This window comes from Solanum tuberosum, unplaced genomic scaffold, assembly GCF_000226075.1.
Source record: "Solanum tuberosum cultivar DM 1-3 516 R44 unplaced genomic scaffold, SolTub_3.0 scf00111, whole genome shotgun sequence".
NCBI classification, from domain to species: Eukaryota; Viridiplantae; Streptophyta; class Magnoliopsida; order Solanales; family Solanaceae; genus Solanum; species Solanum tuberosum.
The window spans coordinates 304,297-316,615 of record NW_006239034.1 but is presented as its reverse complement, the minus strand read 5'-3'; the positions used below and the strand labels follow the sequence as shown (position 1 = coordinate 316,615).

The window sequence follows — 12,319 nt, the reverse complement described above, 5'->3', positions numbered from 1 at the left end:
AAAAATACTTTTAGTGCTCCTCGGTCGCAAGCAAATCCTTCTAAGAAAGTAGTTGGAGATGGAAGTCAATTCACTAACTCGCACTTGAGCATTGTTATCGGAGTTTGAAAAAGAGTTGCTAAAATATCAAAAGATCAAGTCAGGTTCCATTTGTACAATGAGAAACCAGGGTGTTAAAGAACCAATTCTTGAATACTTGTCTTATTCTAGTTCTTCACCGGACAATTTGGATGTTATTGAATGTCAGAATATGAAATCTTTAGATGTATCATATCACCCCTTGTGAACATGTGATGGATTTCTCAAGCACCTTATTTCTAAATCTCAATTCCTAAACATCTTGAATATTAAGGACGATTCAGGTGGCACAAGGGAGATCGATGCTCCAAATTTTGTATCGCTTAGAATGTATAGGACATCTGATTCCTGAACTAAAAATTGCAAGAGAGTCAAGACAACTGAAAGCACTCAAAAATAAATTTGCTTTACAGCAATTTAGATTGGCTTTTTTAATTGAGCAAATTTCTATCAAACTCGGCCTCTTGGTATCAAGTTTCCATTCATTTTGACAAAGAAATTAAGTTCAGCGGAAAATATTTGCAACTACAGCACACAGTTGCTATCCCCCCAAGGTGACGTTTTAGATTTAGATATTATGCTTGAGAAGTTTCCAATGCTTGTGGATGCTTTGCTATTGAGTTGTCATTAACCTGCAACCAACAAGTGAAAAGGTTACAGTTTCATGGATCATTTGATGTATATGAAGAATTCGAGTCAGTCTACTTTTCATGGAAGCAAGCTAGCCATAGCCAATCAAAAGAAGTAAAAGCCTACAAATTTGATCGATAAATCTCATGGAAATCAGAAGTTGGAAGCTAGCACGAAGCAGCCTTACAAAGAGGGTGAAATTATATACTCATATTTTTTTAGATTAGTGATCGGTGATGCAGTTCATTTCTCTCTAAAGTTTTGTAATCTATTGGTCAGGAATACTCAGGATACATTGTTTCTAACGATCATTTCATTGATGTTGTTTATTGAAGTCAAAAAATTACCGAGCAGTATCAAGATTCCAATATATTTTTGTAGACACGTGGATTTGAAGGTTTGTAATGAGATATATCAACTGTTTTCAATCCTTGAAGCAGTTGACACTATTTTGAGGTTGGCATTATGATATACACACGACGTTCAATATACTCTTCTTCTCCCTTTCTTCCTCTTCCCCACGTTACGGATTCAACATCTCGGAGCCCACTTGCTCCTTCATGTGATGAATAGTGAGATCTTCTACTTATCAGAGTCACACTGAAGGCATTATCTCAGCAATGCGACCAACTTGTGGAGAATCCCTTTCTTAAAAAAATATTTGAACCCTTATCCAAACTTTGATTTAAATAAAGGTGCTTAAAAATGCCTTTAAAATGGTTCCTTACCAATATGTACAAAGCTACAGGCAATAAAAATTATTTTCAACAAAATGGTCATATGTATATATAATGTATCAATATTGTACAAATATTGTATAATCATGTATAGATAATGTATAACTATGTATATACATTTATATACATTGTTGATGTAATAAAGTGTACATTGTAAACTGATTACTTTCAATCCCAACCAACTTAAATCTCCTCTAAACAGTCTCAAATTTAGACATGAGTTTCTCTCAATATTTTGAATCTTTTGATATATTATTAACTCGAAATGATTCACGTTTGCGGTACGCCAATTTTTAAGGTCATACTTTGAACAAGCTTTGAACATGAAAGAAGGAAAAAAAAAAGGAGGATGAATGAAGGAAGAAGGAAAGCAACAAAGAAATGAGTTCAAGAACAATCATAACAATTATTACATTTCTATTTTCAATAAAAAATCAAAATGGTTAAAAAGAAGTATTACAAAATAAAATACTAGAGATCTTAAAAAATAAAATAAATTAAAGGGTATAAACAAGGCAGGACAAGGTAAAACTTGAATGCTAATCACTAAATAGACAGTACTAACATTGAATATATTAACCCTTTGCATAAATAACTGTGTTTCATAACAATAAATGAAGTTTGGAATTCAACCGTATTAAACTATATACATTATACACAATATTTCATAAACTTTTATGATGTTGTTTAATTGTTTACATACACAACAATATGTTCCCAACCTAGTCTGAATACCATTATTCTTTCCTTAAGAGGCAGAATGCAATGAAGTTTGCTTCATTGGTGATGCTTGCTCTTTATCTACTGCAGGCTCACAAGCATGAAGAATAGCACATATGTCATTTTGTTCCAGAAACTGTTCAGCATTTATGAGAATCACTGGCGCAAATTCAAATACCAGTTTCTTGCACTGCAAAAACACAATCGCGTACAGACAAAAAGGTGAGTGACAGACAGTAAAAACATCAGCATAGATAATAAGGTTGTGTAATCTCTTTTCTGCAACGGAAAAAAAAAGGGGGCAGACTTGACTCGGCACACCCTAACAATCATCCAATGCCAATGACAGATCAAACAGGCTTCTAAGAATTTTCAACTGAATTTCATAGGATAGCAGTGAATGGATACAGGAATTCAGTGGCATGTGCAAAACTTTACTCAAAAGGTGTCGATATTTAACGATACGAAAAATTAAAAAATTACTGAACCACATCACCCTGGAAATTCAATTAATAATAATAATAATAATAGAACACAATTCAAAAAAATCACTACAACTCATGTCAATGAGTTTTCATTTTGTTAAAATGTATTCATAATACTTTCATCATACTGAATAGTACGCTTTTCTGCATAAGACACCGACAAGAGCTATGGTTTAGTGGGTACATTGACAAGACTCAAGAGCTTTGTCTTAGTGGGTTCATCGGTTCTTGACTTATTGCCATAGAGGTCAGGATTCAACACTCAAGAATATGTCACCAAAGTGCAAGAGTACCAGTGAACTAGGAAGTGAAAACTTTCAGAGAATGTCGTTTTGGTATAGGTTTTTCCATCGTTGCTGTCATTATTTATATTCTATTAGTAATATTTTCAATGCCAAGGTGCATCGGCCGCTGCAGGGGTTGCAAAATCATTTCATAGACTCAAAATGATCAACAAAACATTAAGTATGACACTATTCATATCTATTGAGAAATCAAAAAATTTGTTGCAGAGGAAATCTGGAAACTATGAGCACACTTGCAGATTTAACTATGATCAAACAATTACATTTCAGATGTTTCTAACCTTTTTAGCATAAGGTTTGATAGCTCCACATGCCTTCAAGAGCAGCTCAAGTATCTCTAACTGAAAGGATGTAAAAAAAAAAGAGTTTTAAGCAAATATATTCCTAGTGAGTATATTACCTCACACCGCCAATTACATAAACATGTACATACAATTTAATTCTAAGATAATATACTGATATTATTTCAAGGTGGCAAGACACACAAAGAAATTAACCCTTCCTTTACTTAGTATATCGTTCATGATATCATGTACGAGGACTGGCAGCTGAAACGAAATCCTACATGGAGTTCTCATTTCACATATGCACAAGTCAAGCAACTGCATAAATATATCTATATTACATATATAAAGTAAAACATAAATGTACCCGTGTGTCAGGATCTTTCAATTTCGATTCGGCCTCTGTAACTACTTTGTGGCATAAATCGCAGTTCTTTCCAGAAAGCACCTGAGAAATAATAACCACTTGTTCACAAAGGCCAAACTGTTGGCAAAAGTTTTCAGGTTTCATTTTGTTGATCTGTAAGAAGAAGAGAGGAGCATAATAATCCACGAGTATGGCGCACTGCAACCAAGAAAACCAAAGAGATCAACTCAGAACCTAGCTATGAAAACCATTCAAAGTCTCATATTACGTAATCCAGATTAATAATCTGACAGCACAATGTGGTGAAAACAATTGGTCAAGAAATAAGCAATTTCAAGGTAGATTACAAGTACCTCCTCCTTGTAAAATCGCATCTTCGAACAAGATTTGTGAAGACGGTCAATGATCTCTGTTTGGGTCTTGTTATTATCCATGTAATTAAGTGCCTTGGCGGTATATTCTTCACACAATGTGCACAACTGTTCATTTCCATTCACTTCTTCCAGAGGTTGAACTTGTCTCAGTTCTTCTAGGTTATTTATCTGCAATACTGGTGCAATAAAGCCAAGAAAAATATTTTTTTTAACATTAGCATCTAGCTAACACATTAATGAAACTATAAAAAATGACTAATATATCAACCAGTTCAAATCATTTTCTACAAAACATTTAGGTAAGAGACTACACTAGGCTAGCAAGTAGGATTGACATAATCTACAAGAAAGATGCATCGCGTGGAAAAAAACCACTTGTGTATTAATTAATGAAGTCCAATAAACAGATATTATAACAGACCATAAAAAGATGCAAAGATTGCTAGCTTGAAAAACTAGGAATCCCCAGCCAAGTAGATAAGTACTAACAAAAGTAACATACTTGTAAATGCAAGATATAGTGCTCGAACCAACTATTGTCATGAACATCTTTAGCTATTGATTGATCCTTAGCCTCTTCCGAGTTGAAAGGAAAACAATATGAAATTTGTTTATTTGAAAAGATAGAAAGACTTGAGAAAGTGTACTAGGAAGGATCAATGGAAGGTATGGTTCATTTGGTGAAGAAGGAAAAAGGTGTTTTGATTAGAGAAAGGTTGAAGTTATAGTACACAAGGCAGGATAGAAGTTGTTATTAGAAGAGCTTTTGAGGAGCTGTCAAGTTAGTACTTAGTCCTCTCAAAATCTATAGGACATATTTTTTGCTTTTTTGAGACATTACAAAATGTTCGATGCACTTCAAAAAATTTATGAATTTTCATATTCAATTAACTATGTGAATTTATAGATTTTTATGCTTTGTTTCATCAATCATATTATTGTGCAAGTATTTTCTTCCACAACTAACAATAAGTCAAATTAACATCCTAAACTCTCTGGCTAGTCAAATCCCGTCACATGAAATAGGATTGAGGAAGTAAATATATAAACTGCAAGCAGCAGTCTAGCAGAAAAGCACAAACTTCCAATAAGGGACTATCAAGGAGGTTCTTGTTAATGAAAGGAAAACCAACCATAGGAGACGCCAAATTTGTAAGTCCGTCAATAAGGTTTATAGGGTTTGTTCATTTTGTTTCTCAATTAGCACACATTCCAACTGTCCCATGACTTCATATACGGAGACTTTATAATCATACAACACCAATGTAACCACTACTAAAATGAAAAAGAAAAAAAAAAGTACCCGAAACATCTTCAGTTTCTGTTATAAGGGGGTTAAGGACAGCTAATTCTCTAGCAGCGCAGCACCAGCTAGAACCAAGTATGAAAAGACACAGGCAGAGCCTCAAATCCATGCTGCCAGGAGAAAACAACCAGTCAGTCTAGATTGAGGAAATAGTAAACCGAAGCACAAAGAAAGAGTTCTACCAATAAACATACTAATAGCATTTGAAGAATGATAATTGAGAGAACAGAAGGCTGTTTGTTTTCCTAAACTGAACTAATAAAGTGCTTTTGTCCCACAAATGATATCTGTCAAGAACAATTAAAAGAAATTATACAAATGAAGCATATGCTTCTCTATAGACTTCCTTTAATGAAACAGGAATATGATCACAGAACTATTCATTTCATCTTGAAAAATACATTCAAAAACAGAGAATTTGAGGATCCCAAGAACTTTACGTTGCACAAGACAATCAGATCTGCAATGGCTTTGGACTAATTACAGTGTTTTCTCATGATCAAGTATCAATAGCATGCCTTTGGAACTTCAGCCAAAGAAAATGAACAAAAGCAAATCAGTGAAGATCTTAATTCAACTTAGCTTGGCCTAATTCAGGCTCGTCACTAAACCGTAAATTTCCAATTAAGTCACTCTTGACTGTAGTACACATGGTTTGTAAGGAAAGTAAGACTAGCCATATTATTTGTGTCAAATCCCTCCTACTTTTTTCCTTGACGTCCAACAGTTCTTACTTTGTTTTATAACCATAGTGTCTAGGTCAAGCTTGTACACACCCCGGTTAATTCCACGGGGTACCTACTACCTACCACCAGCTCAGGTAACAAGTAACTTTATCCACAAAAAATTGGGCAGATAGTAAGAAATCACCTACTTCCTCCATCCCATTTTATGTGTCACTTTTTCGGATTTCGAGATTCAAACTAGTATATCTTTGACCGTAAATTTTTCATAGATCTTTTAAACATTTTGAATTATCAATTATTGTGACTTATAGTACTTTTTATAGTACTTTTTACATAATTTACAAATATATAAATTTTATTTCAAAAAAATTGAAGATTCCATGCGCAAATTTTCGGTCAAACTTAAAAAACTGTTTGACCCTCGAAAAACGAAAAGTATCACATAAATTGGGACAGAGGGAGTATTATTTTTGTCTCTATTGGAATTTGAACCTGAGACCTCGTGGTTCTCAACTCACTTCATTGACGACACCCTTGTATGCTCCAACTATTTGTACTTTCGGCCTAAAATTTTAGCCTTGAGCTAATTTCAACCACTCTAGAGTCAAACTAATCCAAGTACAAAACCGATTTGATAACAATACAATCATTTTCTCCAATATGGTTAAGATGCTCCAAAACAGGAAAAGGTCTTTTCCTTTTTTTTTATCGTTTTAACTTACAGACTAGAACAGAACAAGACCACATAAAAAACCACACAATTTTGCACTTGTGAATCAAACAGTAACAAAACTACTGTAACCCCATGTTGCTCGGACTCTTCAAAAATGCCAACGGGTGCGTGTCGGATTCGCCAAAAGTAGTGTGTTTTTGGAGAATCCGAGACGGGTGCGGCATCAAAAGTGGAGAGTCCGCGCAACTAAGCTGTAACCACAAAAATACAAAATAGATAAAATTATTACTACCACTCCCGCCGCCAATTAGGTCACCTCAAATATGCTTAAGAAATCCAAAAACTAGAACAATCATCCTTTTTCCCCTTCAACTTACAAACCAGATTTAAACTAGACCCCTTAATTTCACCAGTGTTCAAGTCAACTTACTTGCACCTCGACTAATCCACTGGGACCTGGGTGATCTGTACAGCCTACTTGTCAAGGCAAGAAAGTGGACCGAGGTTGGTACTCCCATCTTAGGATCTAAAAAGAACCCAATTGTATATATATATCGCATGAATAAAGAAAAACTAAACGAAGAAAATAGATAAGTTACAATATGATCATTATTATATTTCTAATATTCCTTGAACGCTATAAAAATGAAGTCAATCGTTAACGCTTCCTACAAGATCTAGAGTCTAATTTGGAAGAACATCATACCCGGTATACAAGACAATTCTATAGAAATTGAACCAAAGGCAGAAAAATTCTAAGTGGAAAGTTCAGTAGATAAGTAGTTAGAGCGAAAGAGAGATGAAAGTAGAAGAAAGAAAGAAAGAAAGTTGCAGAGAAAGATGAACAACAGAGGATTACAGAAAAAGAACGTTTACCTGAAAAGATGAAGAGTTGTTTGGAGTCAGACAAGGCTACGACAGGATAAGCTGTTCGTTCAAGCAATGCCAATGCCTCCTTTTCTATATGAATTATAATTCCATTTTTACTTTTCTTATTTATATTAGAGTCAAATTAAATTTAAATTAGTATAGAAAAATCTCATATTAGAAATATAATATTTTCTAACAAAGAAAATTTCGTAATTAAAAATCTCAAATTCCAAATATATAATTAAAGATGAGTTAGTCACGCACCATATAACTTTATTGGTTTGTTCTGTCTTCTACGTCTTTATTTATTTCCTACTTGCATATCATTGCCTACCTTCTTTATTGTTTTCTTATCAAGAAGATAAATTGGAAAAAAAAGTCAAATAAAATTACTAGAAAATTTAACATTTACGTGAATATTCTTTGAATATAACTTTGTACCTTAAGGATGGTTGGGTAGCTGGTTAGAAGAGTTACTTGGGTATTAATAATAATATAGGAATTAGTCATGATTAAATTTATGTATTATTTTATATAGATATTAATTATGTAATAATTATTTATTTATGTATTAGTTATTCTAATTTTTTTATGGTGCATAAAAAAATAGATTCTCTTATAATTTATATATGTATTAGTTATGCGGAGTTCTAAATTATCAATCAAATATTGTATTAATTTAATAAATGAATAAGTTGTTTGACATTTACTTACTAAACATTGTTTAAGTTATATGAAAACTGATATATGATAACTTATTTCTAATTCACCGACCAAACAACCCATTATGGTATTACTCTCTTTGTTTCAAAAAGAATAACTTTTTTTTTTAATTTATTTAAAAAAATTATGACATTTTTTTCTTTTTTTGGCAACACTATAATTTCAACTTGACATGTTTAAATCTACAAGATTGATTTTTTTATTATTTTTTATAGTTCGCTAAAGTCAAATTTAGTCCCTTTTATTTTAACCGAATGAAGTTAAATCCTAAAGGATCAGTTCGAATTGCAATGTCACTGGTGCTAGTACTTAGTAGGCGTTTGGAAGATAAAATTGAAGTGTAGAATGAAAGTTACATTTATACATACATTCAGGGGAGGATCTAGCTTAATGGGTGGGGGTGCCACGGCACCCAGTGGCCTCGGTTAAAACTTTCTATATATATGTATATAAGTATAATAGATTGATATATATTATATCTGCCACCCAGTGAACAATATGCTGAATGGCTCAACTGGTGGATGACATCTCTGTCAAGGGGAGCATCGAGAATTCGAATCTCCTTGGAAGCACTATTTTTTTTCTTTGCTTGTGCGGAAGGTCATTCAGATCTTCCCTTCTTTTTTTTTGGTCTTTGCTTTCGTTTCTCGCTCAATTAGTTTCTTTATTTGCTACTCGTTACTTATTTATCTATCTTTAATTGATACGTGTGTTGCGTGATATTCTATATTAATTATAGATTGATTTTAAATTTTGAAGGTCACATAAATGTTAATAAAAATATGTTTAAATAGTTTCTTTTTTGAAAAATCTTTTGAAATGATGGATAGTATTATGTTAAGGCTTTTGAATTTAAAAGTTCAATCTTTAACGTCACGCTAAGTGGAGATAACATGATTACATGTATAATTTTTATTTTTTCTCAACTATATTGTATTAAATGACGTATACAAATTTGAATTTTTAGGTGAAAAATCTCTTGTTTTCTCAAAGTTCTAGAATAAGGTCTCTTGTTCTTAAAAAAAATATCAAAATATAAACTATTTAGGAGTATATCTTTAATATTAGAATATTTAAAAGAAAAAGATATTATTAAATATTTATATTTGATCAATTTATTTTTAGTAATAAAAAAAACTAAATAACCCGAATCATAACCTAAAATTGAAGGAACCGACCCATTTGATATGGCACTCCTAGCCTCCGGATCCTGGATCCGCCTCTGCATACATTTTCCTTGAAAAAAGTGAAAAGAGTTCTGTAAATGAAAACATAATTACACTTAACTTGAAAAAAATTATCTTCAAATATTAGACAAAATATCATTTTAATATATAATCAAACAATGCTTTAGAAATGTTTTTTTAAATAAAAAAAAAATTATCCTCAAACGAATCATTCTTCTTTCATTTTAGTACTAGTTCTCCACAATAATATGTCCTTCCCTATTATTAGAATCGTCGTTATAAAGTCAACATTTTACGTCTCCTTTCGATACTTATCTCCTATATATAAAAATAATGGTTCTTTATTTTAATGTCTCATTACTATTAAATAATAAAAATAGATATCTTTTTTTTATCCTAATCTTTTGTTTTTTTGAGTGCATTGTATCCTACTCTTACCTAATCATACAAAATAATGAAGGAATATTATACACAAGTGGGTTATCCAAATAATAAGCAAATTGATTTGGGCGACAAGTCAGAGAGCAGCCAAGATTTTTAAACAAAAAATATATTTTTTGGGACATCATGACTATTTATCATGATAATTCGGATCATAAAAATAAATAGATTACGGTCAGAGCAGAGCTAAGTAGGGTTTGTGGGTTCAGACGAATTCAGTAGCTTTTTCATAAACCTTGTGTTTGTACTCTATATATATATATATATATACTAGTTTTTTGACACGTGTGTTGCACGTGATTACCAATTCCAAAAATATATGTTATAGTAAATAGTATTGTTTATTTAAGCAAAGATTTGAATAATAAGCTTAGCAAAAAATAATATTGCAAATTATTTTGTGAATGTTCAACGTGGATCATCATATGTATTTCTTATTCATGCAAACCTATGAAAATGGTCAATAAAATTTTTTATTAGTTAAATGCAATAATGTATATATTTATTTCAATTTGATGAGGTTAATCATGTAATTAGTCTTATCTCGCTAATATTACCTTATAGACAGTATTTGCTTTGTATTTTTCTTGTCATCTAACCAGATATGTTTTGCATGTGTATTTCACGTTAAATTGTGTAGTAGTCATATGAACATGTGAAGAGAACAACTACATTTTATATTTTCACATTGGTTGTGATTTTATTTTTATTTTAAAAAAAAAACCTCGGAACATTTTAAAATAATATATTTTGAAGTTAGAAGGTCTTGTTAACTTGATAATACATTTGTGTCATATATAATACTTTAATTTAAATACAAATACCTACCCAAATATAAATACACATTTGCATTAATGAAAATATTTATCACATAAAATTAACTATTAAATAAATAATAAAAATTAAAATAATAAAAACTTCAACTGGCGTTATTACAAGTCATGTGAACTTTTCTTCGTCTAAAATATTGAAATATTCAAAAATAGTAAATAAGTAAAACAAAGGGATAAGGGTCTGAAAAATACTTCAACTTTGGTCGAATTTGCTGTTGCGATACTAAACTTTCATGAGGACCTATTACCTCCCTAGACTATTTAATACCGTATTTTTTTACCCCCCTGAACCTATTTAGTAGTGTATTTTAAAAGGTATATATGTGCCCACGTGGACACATTACTATTTATAATTTTGCATTATTTTTTATGTCCACGTGGGCAAATATATATGTTTAAAATACGGTATTAAATAGTCTAGGGAGGTAATAGGTCCTCATGAAAGTTTAGTATCGCAACAGCAAATTCGACCAAAGTTGGGGTATTTTTCAGACCCTTATCCCTAAAACAAAAGGGCAATGTTTATATAGTAATTACTATTTTGTAGCAAACTTCATGAGAGTTTAAATCACATAAGTAGCATTGATAAATAAAATCATTCTTTTGTCTTGAGCATAAAAAACAAACGTGACAATTCTCTAAATTTTGGAAAAGATATTCAGAAACATACATCTACATCAGAAGAAAAATTGTTAATAAAAACAAATGAATTTACACTACATCATGTTAACTTCATATATTGGAACATTACATACTAATGTATATATTAAGCAAAAAACTAATTATTATATCATCAAAATTATTTTCTCAAGTACTCGAGGTTATGAAATATACCATCTTAGCAAAGAATAACTTACTTCATCAGAATAATGGTACCTCATATTCTGCTAAACTTCAAACTCGCTCAACGACAATAAATCACACAAAAAAATTAAATGCAAGAAGAAGAAGAGTAGAAGATTAAAAAAAATTGTGGTTGAAAAATGAGAGGAAGCCCCTCTATTTATAGTCAACAAAGGGTAGTATGAACAAATATTTTGTCTCTTATCTGAAAAGTCATGACCTTTTCGAGAAGTCACAACCCTTTGGAAAAGTCACAACTTATTGAAAACGTCACAACTATTTGGAAAAGTCACAACTATTTGGAAAAGTCACAACTGAAAAGTTACAACTCATCGAAAAATCACAACCCTTCAAAAAGAGTTACAACTTATCGAAAAAGTCACAACTCATCGAAATAGTCACAACCTAATTTAGGGATATTATAGTAATTTAACATTCAAGTTAGGAGTTCATGCTTTTAAAGTAATATAGATATAGATATATATGTATATTAACTTGTGAACCCCTAACAAAATTGATTGACGGTTCAAAAGTAAGGACCATGGAAATGTTTTTCACACTAAAGTTGTAGTTCCAACTAGGGTGGCAAGGGGACCGGGTCGGCCCGGTCCCATATGATTTCGCGGGTTGGAGGGACTTCGAGATAGGGGACCGGTTAGGGGCCGGTTCACCCTTTGGTCCCGGTCGACCCGGCCCGGTCCCGGCCCGACTGAACAGGCCGATTCCGTGGGATCCCCTATTTATTTTTTCTTGAATTATATCCATTGGGGCAACAGC

The 12,319-nt window shown here is 32.0% G+C and overlaps 1 protein-coding gene across 2 annotated transcripts; it reads right to left on the bottom strand.

The window, feature by feature from the left end:
• Window positions 1–1,996: 1,996 nt before the first annotated feature.
• On the bottom strand, window positions 1,997–7,624 carry LOC102602502 (prosaposin-like). Of its 2 annotated transcripts, none has more exons than XM_006349508.2 (6): window positions 7,522–7,624; window positions 5,284–5,396; window positions 3,960–4,156; window positions 3,607–3,804; window positions 3,237–3,296; window positions 1,997–2,355 (listed from the first exon to the last, which is right to left on the bottom strand). In XM_006349508.2, exons 2-6 carry the CDS (start codon window positions 5,393–5,395, stop codon window positions 2,194–2,196), a joined length of 729 nt encoding a protein of 242 aa, XP_006349570.1. In that variant the 5' UTR covers window position 5,396; window positions 7,522–7,624; the 3' UTR covers window positions 1,997–2,193. The 2 variants fall into 2 exon arrangements, with proteins under 2 accessions (XP_006349570.1, XP_006349571.1); XM_006349509.2 differs by lacking the exon at window positions 7,522–7,624 and adding an exon at window positions 7,352–7,487.
• Window positions 7,625–12,319: the final 4,695 nt, after the last annotated feature.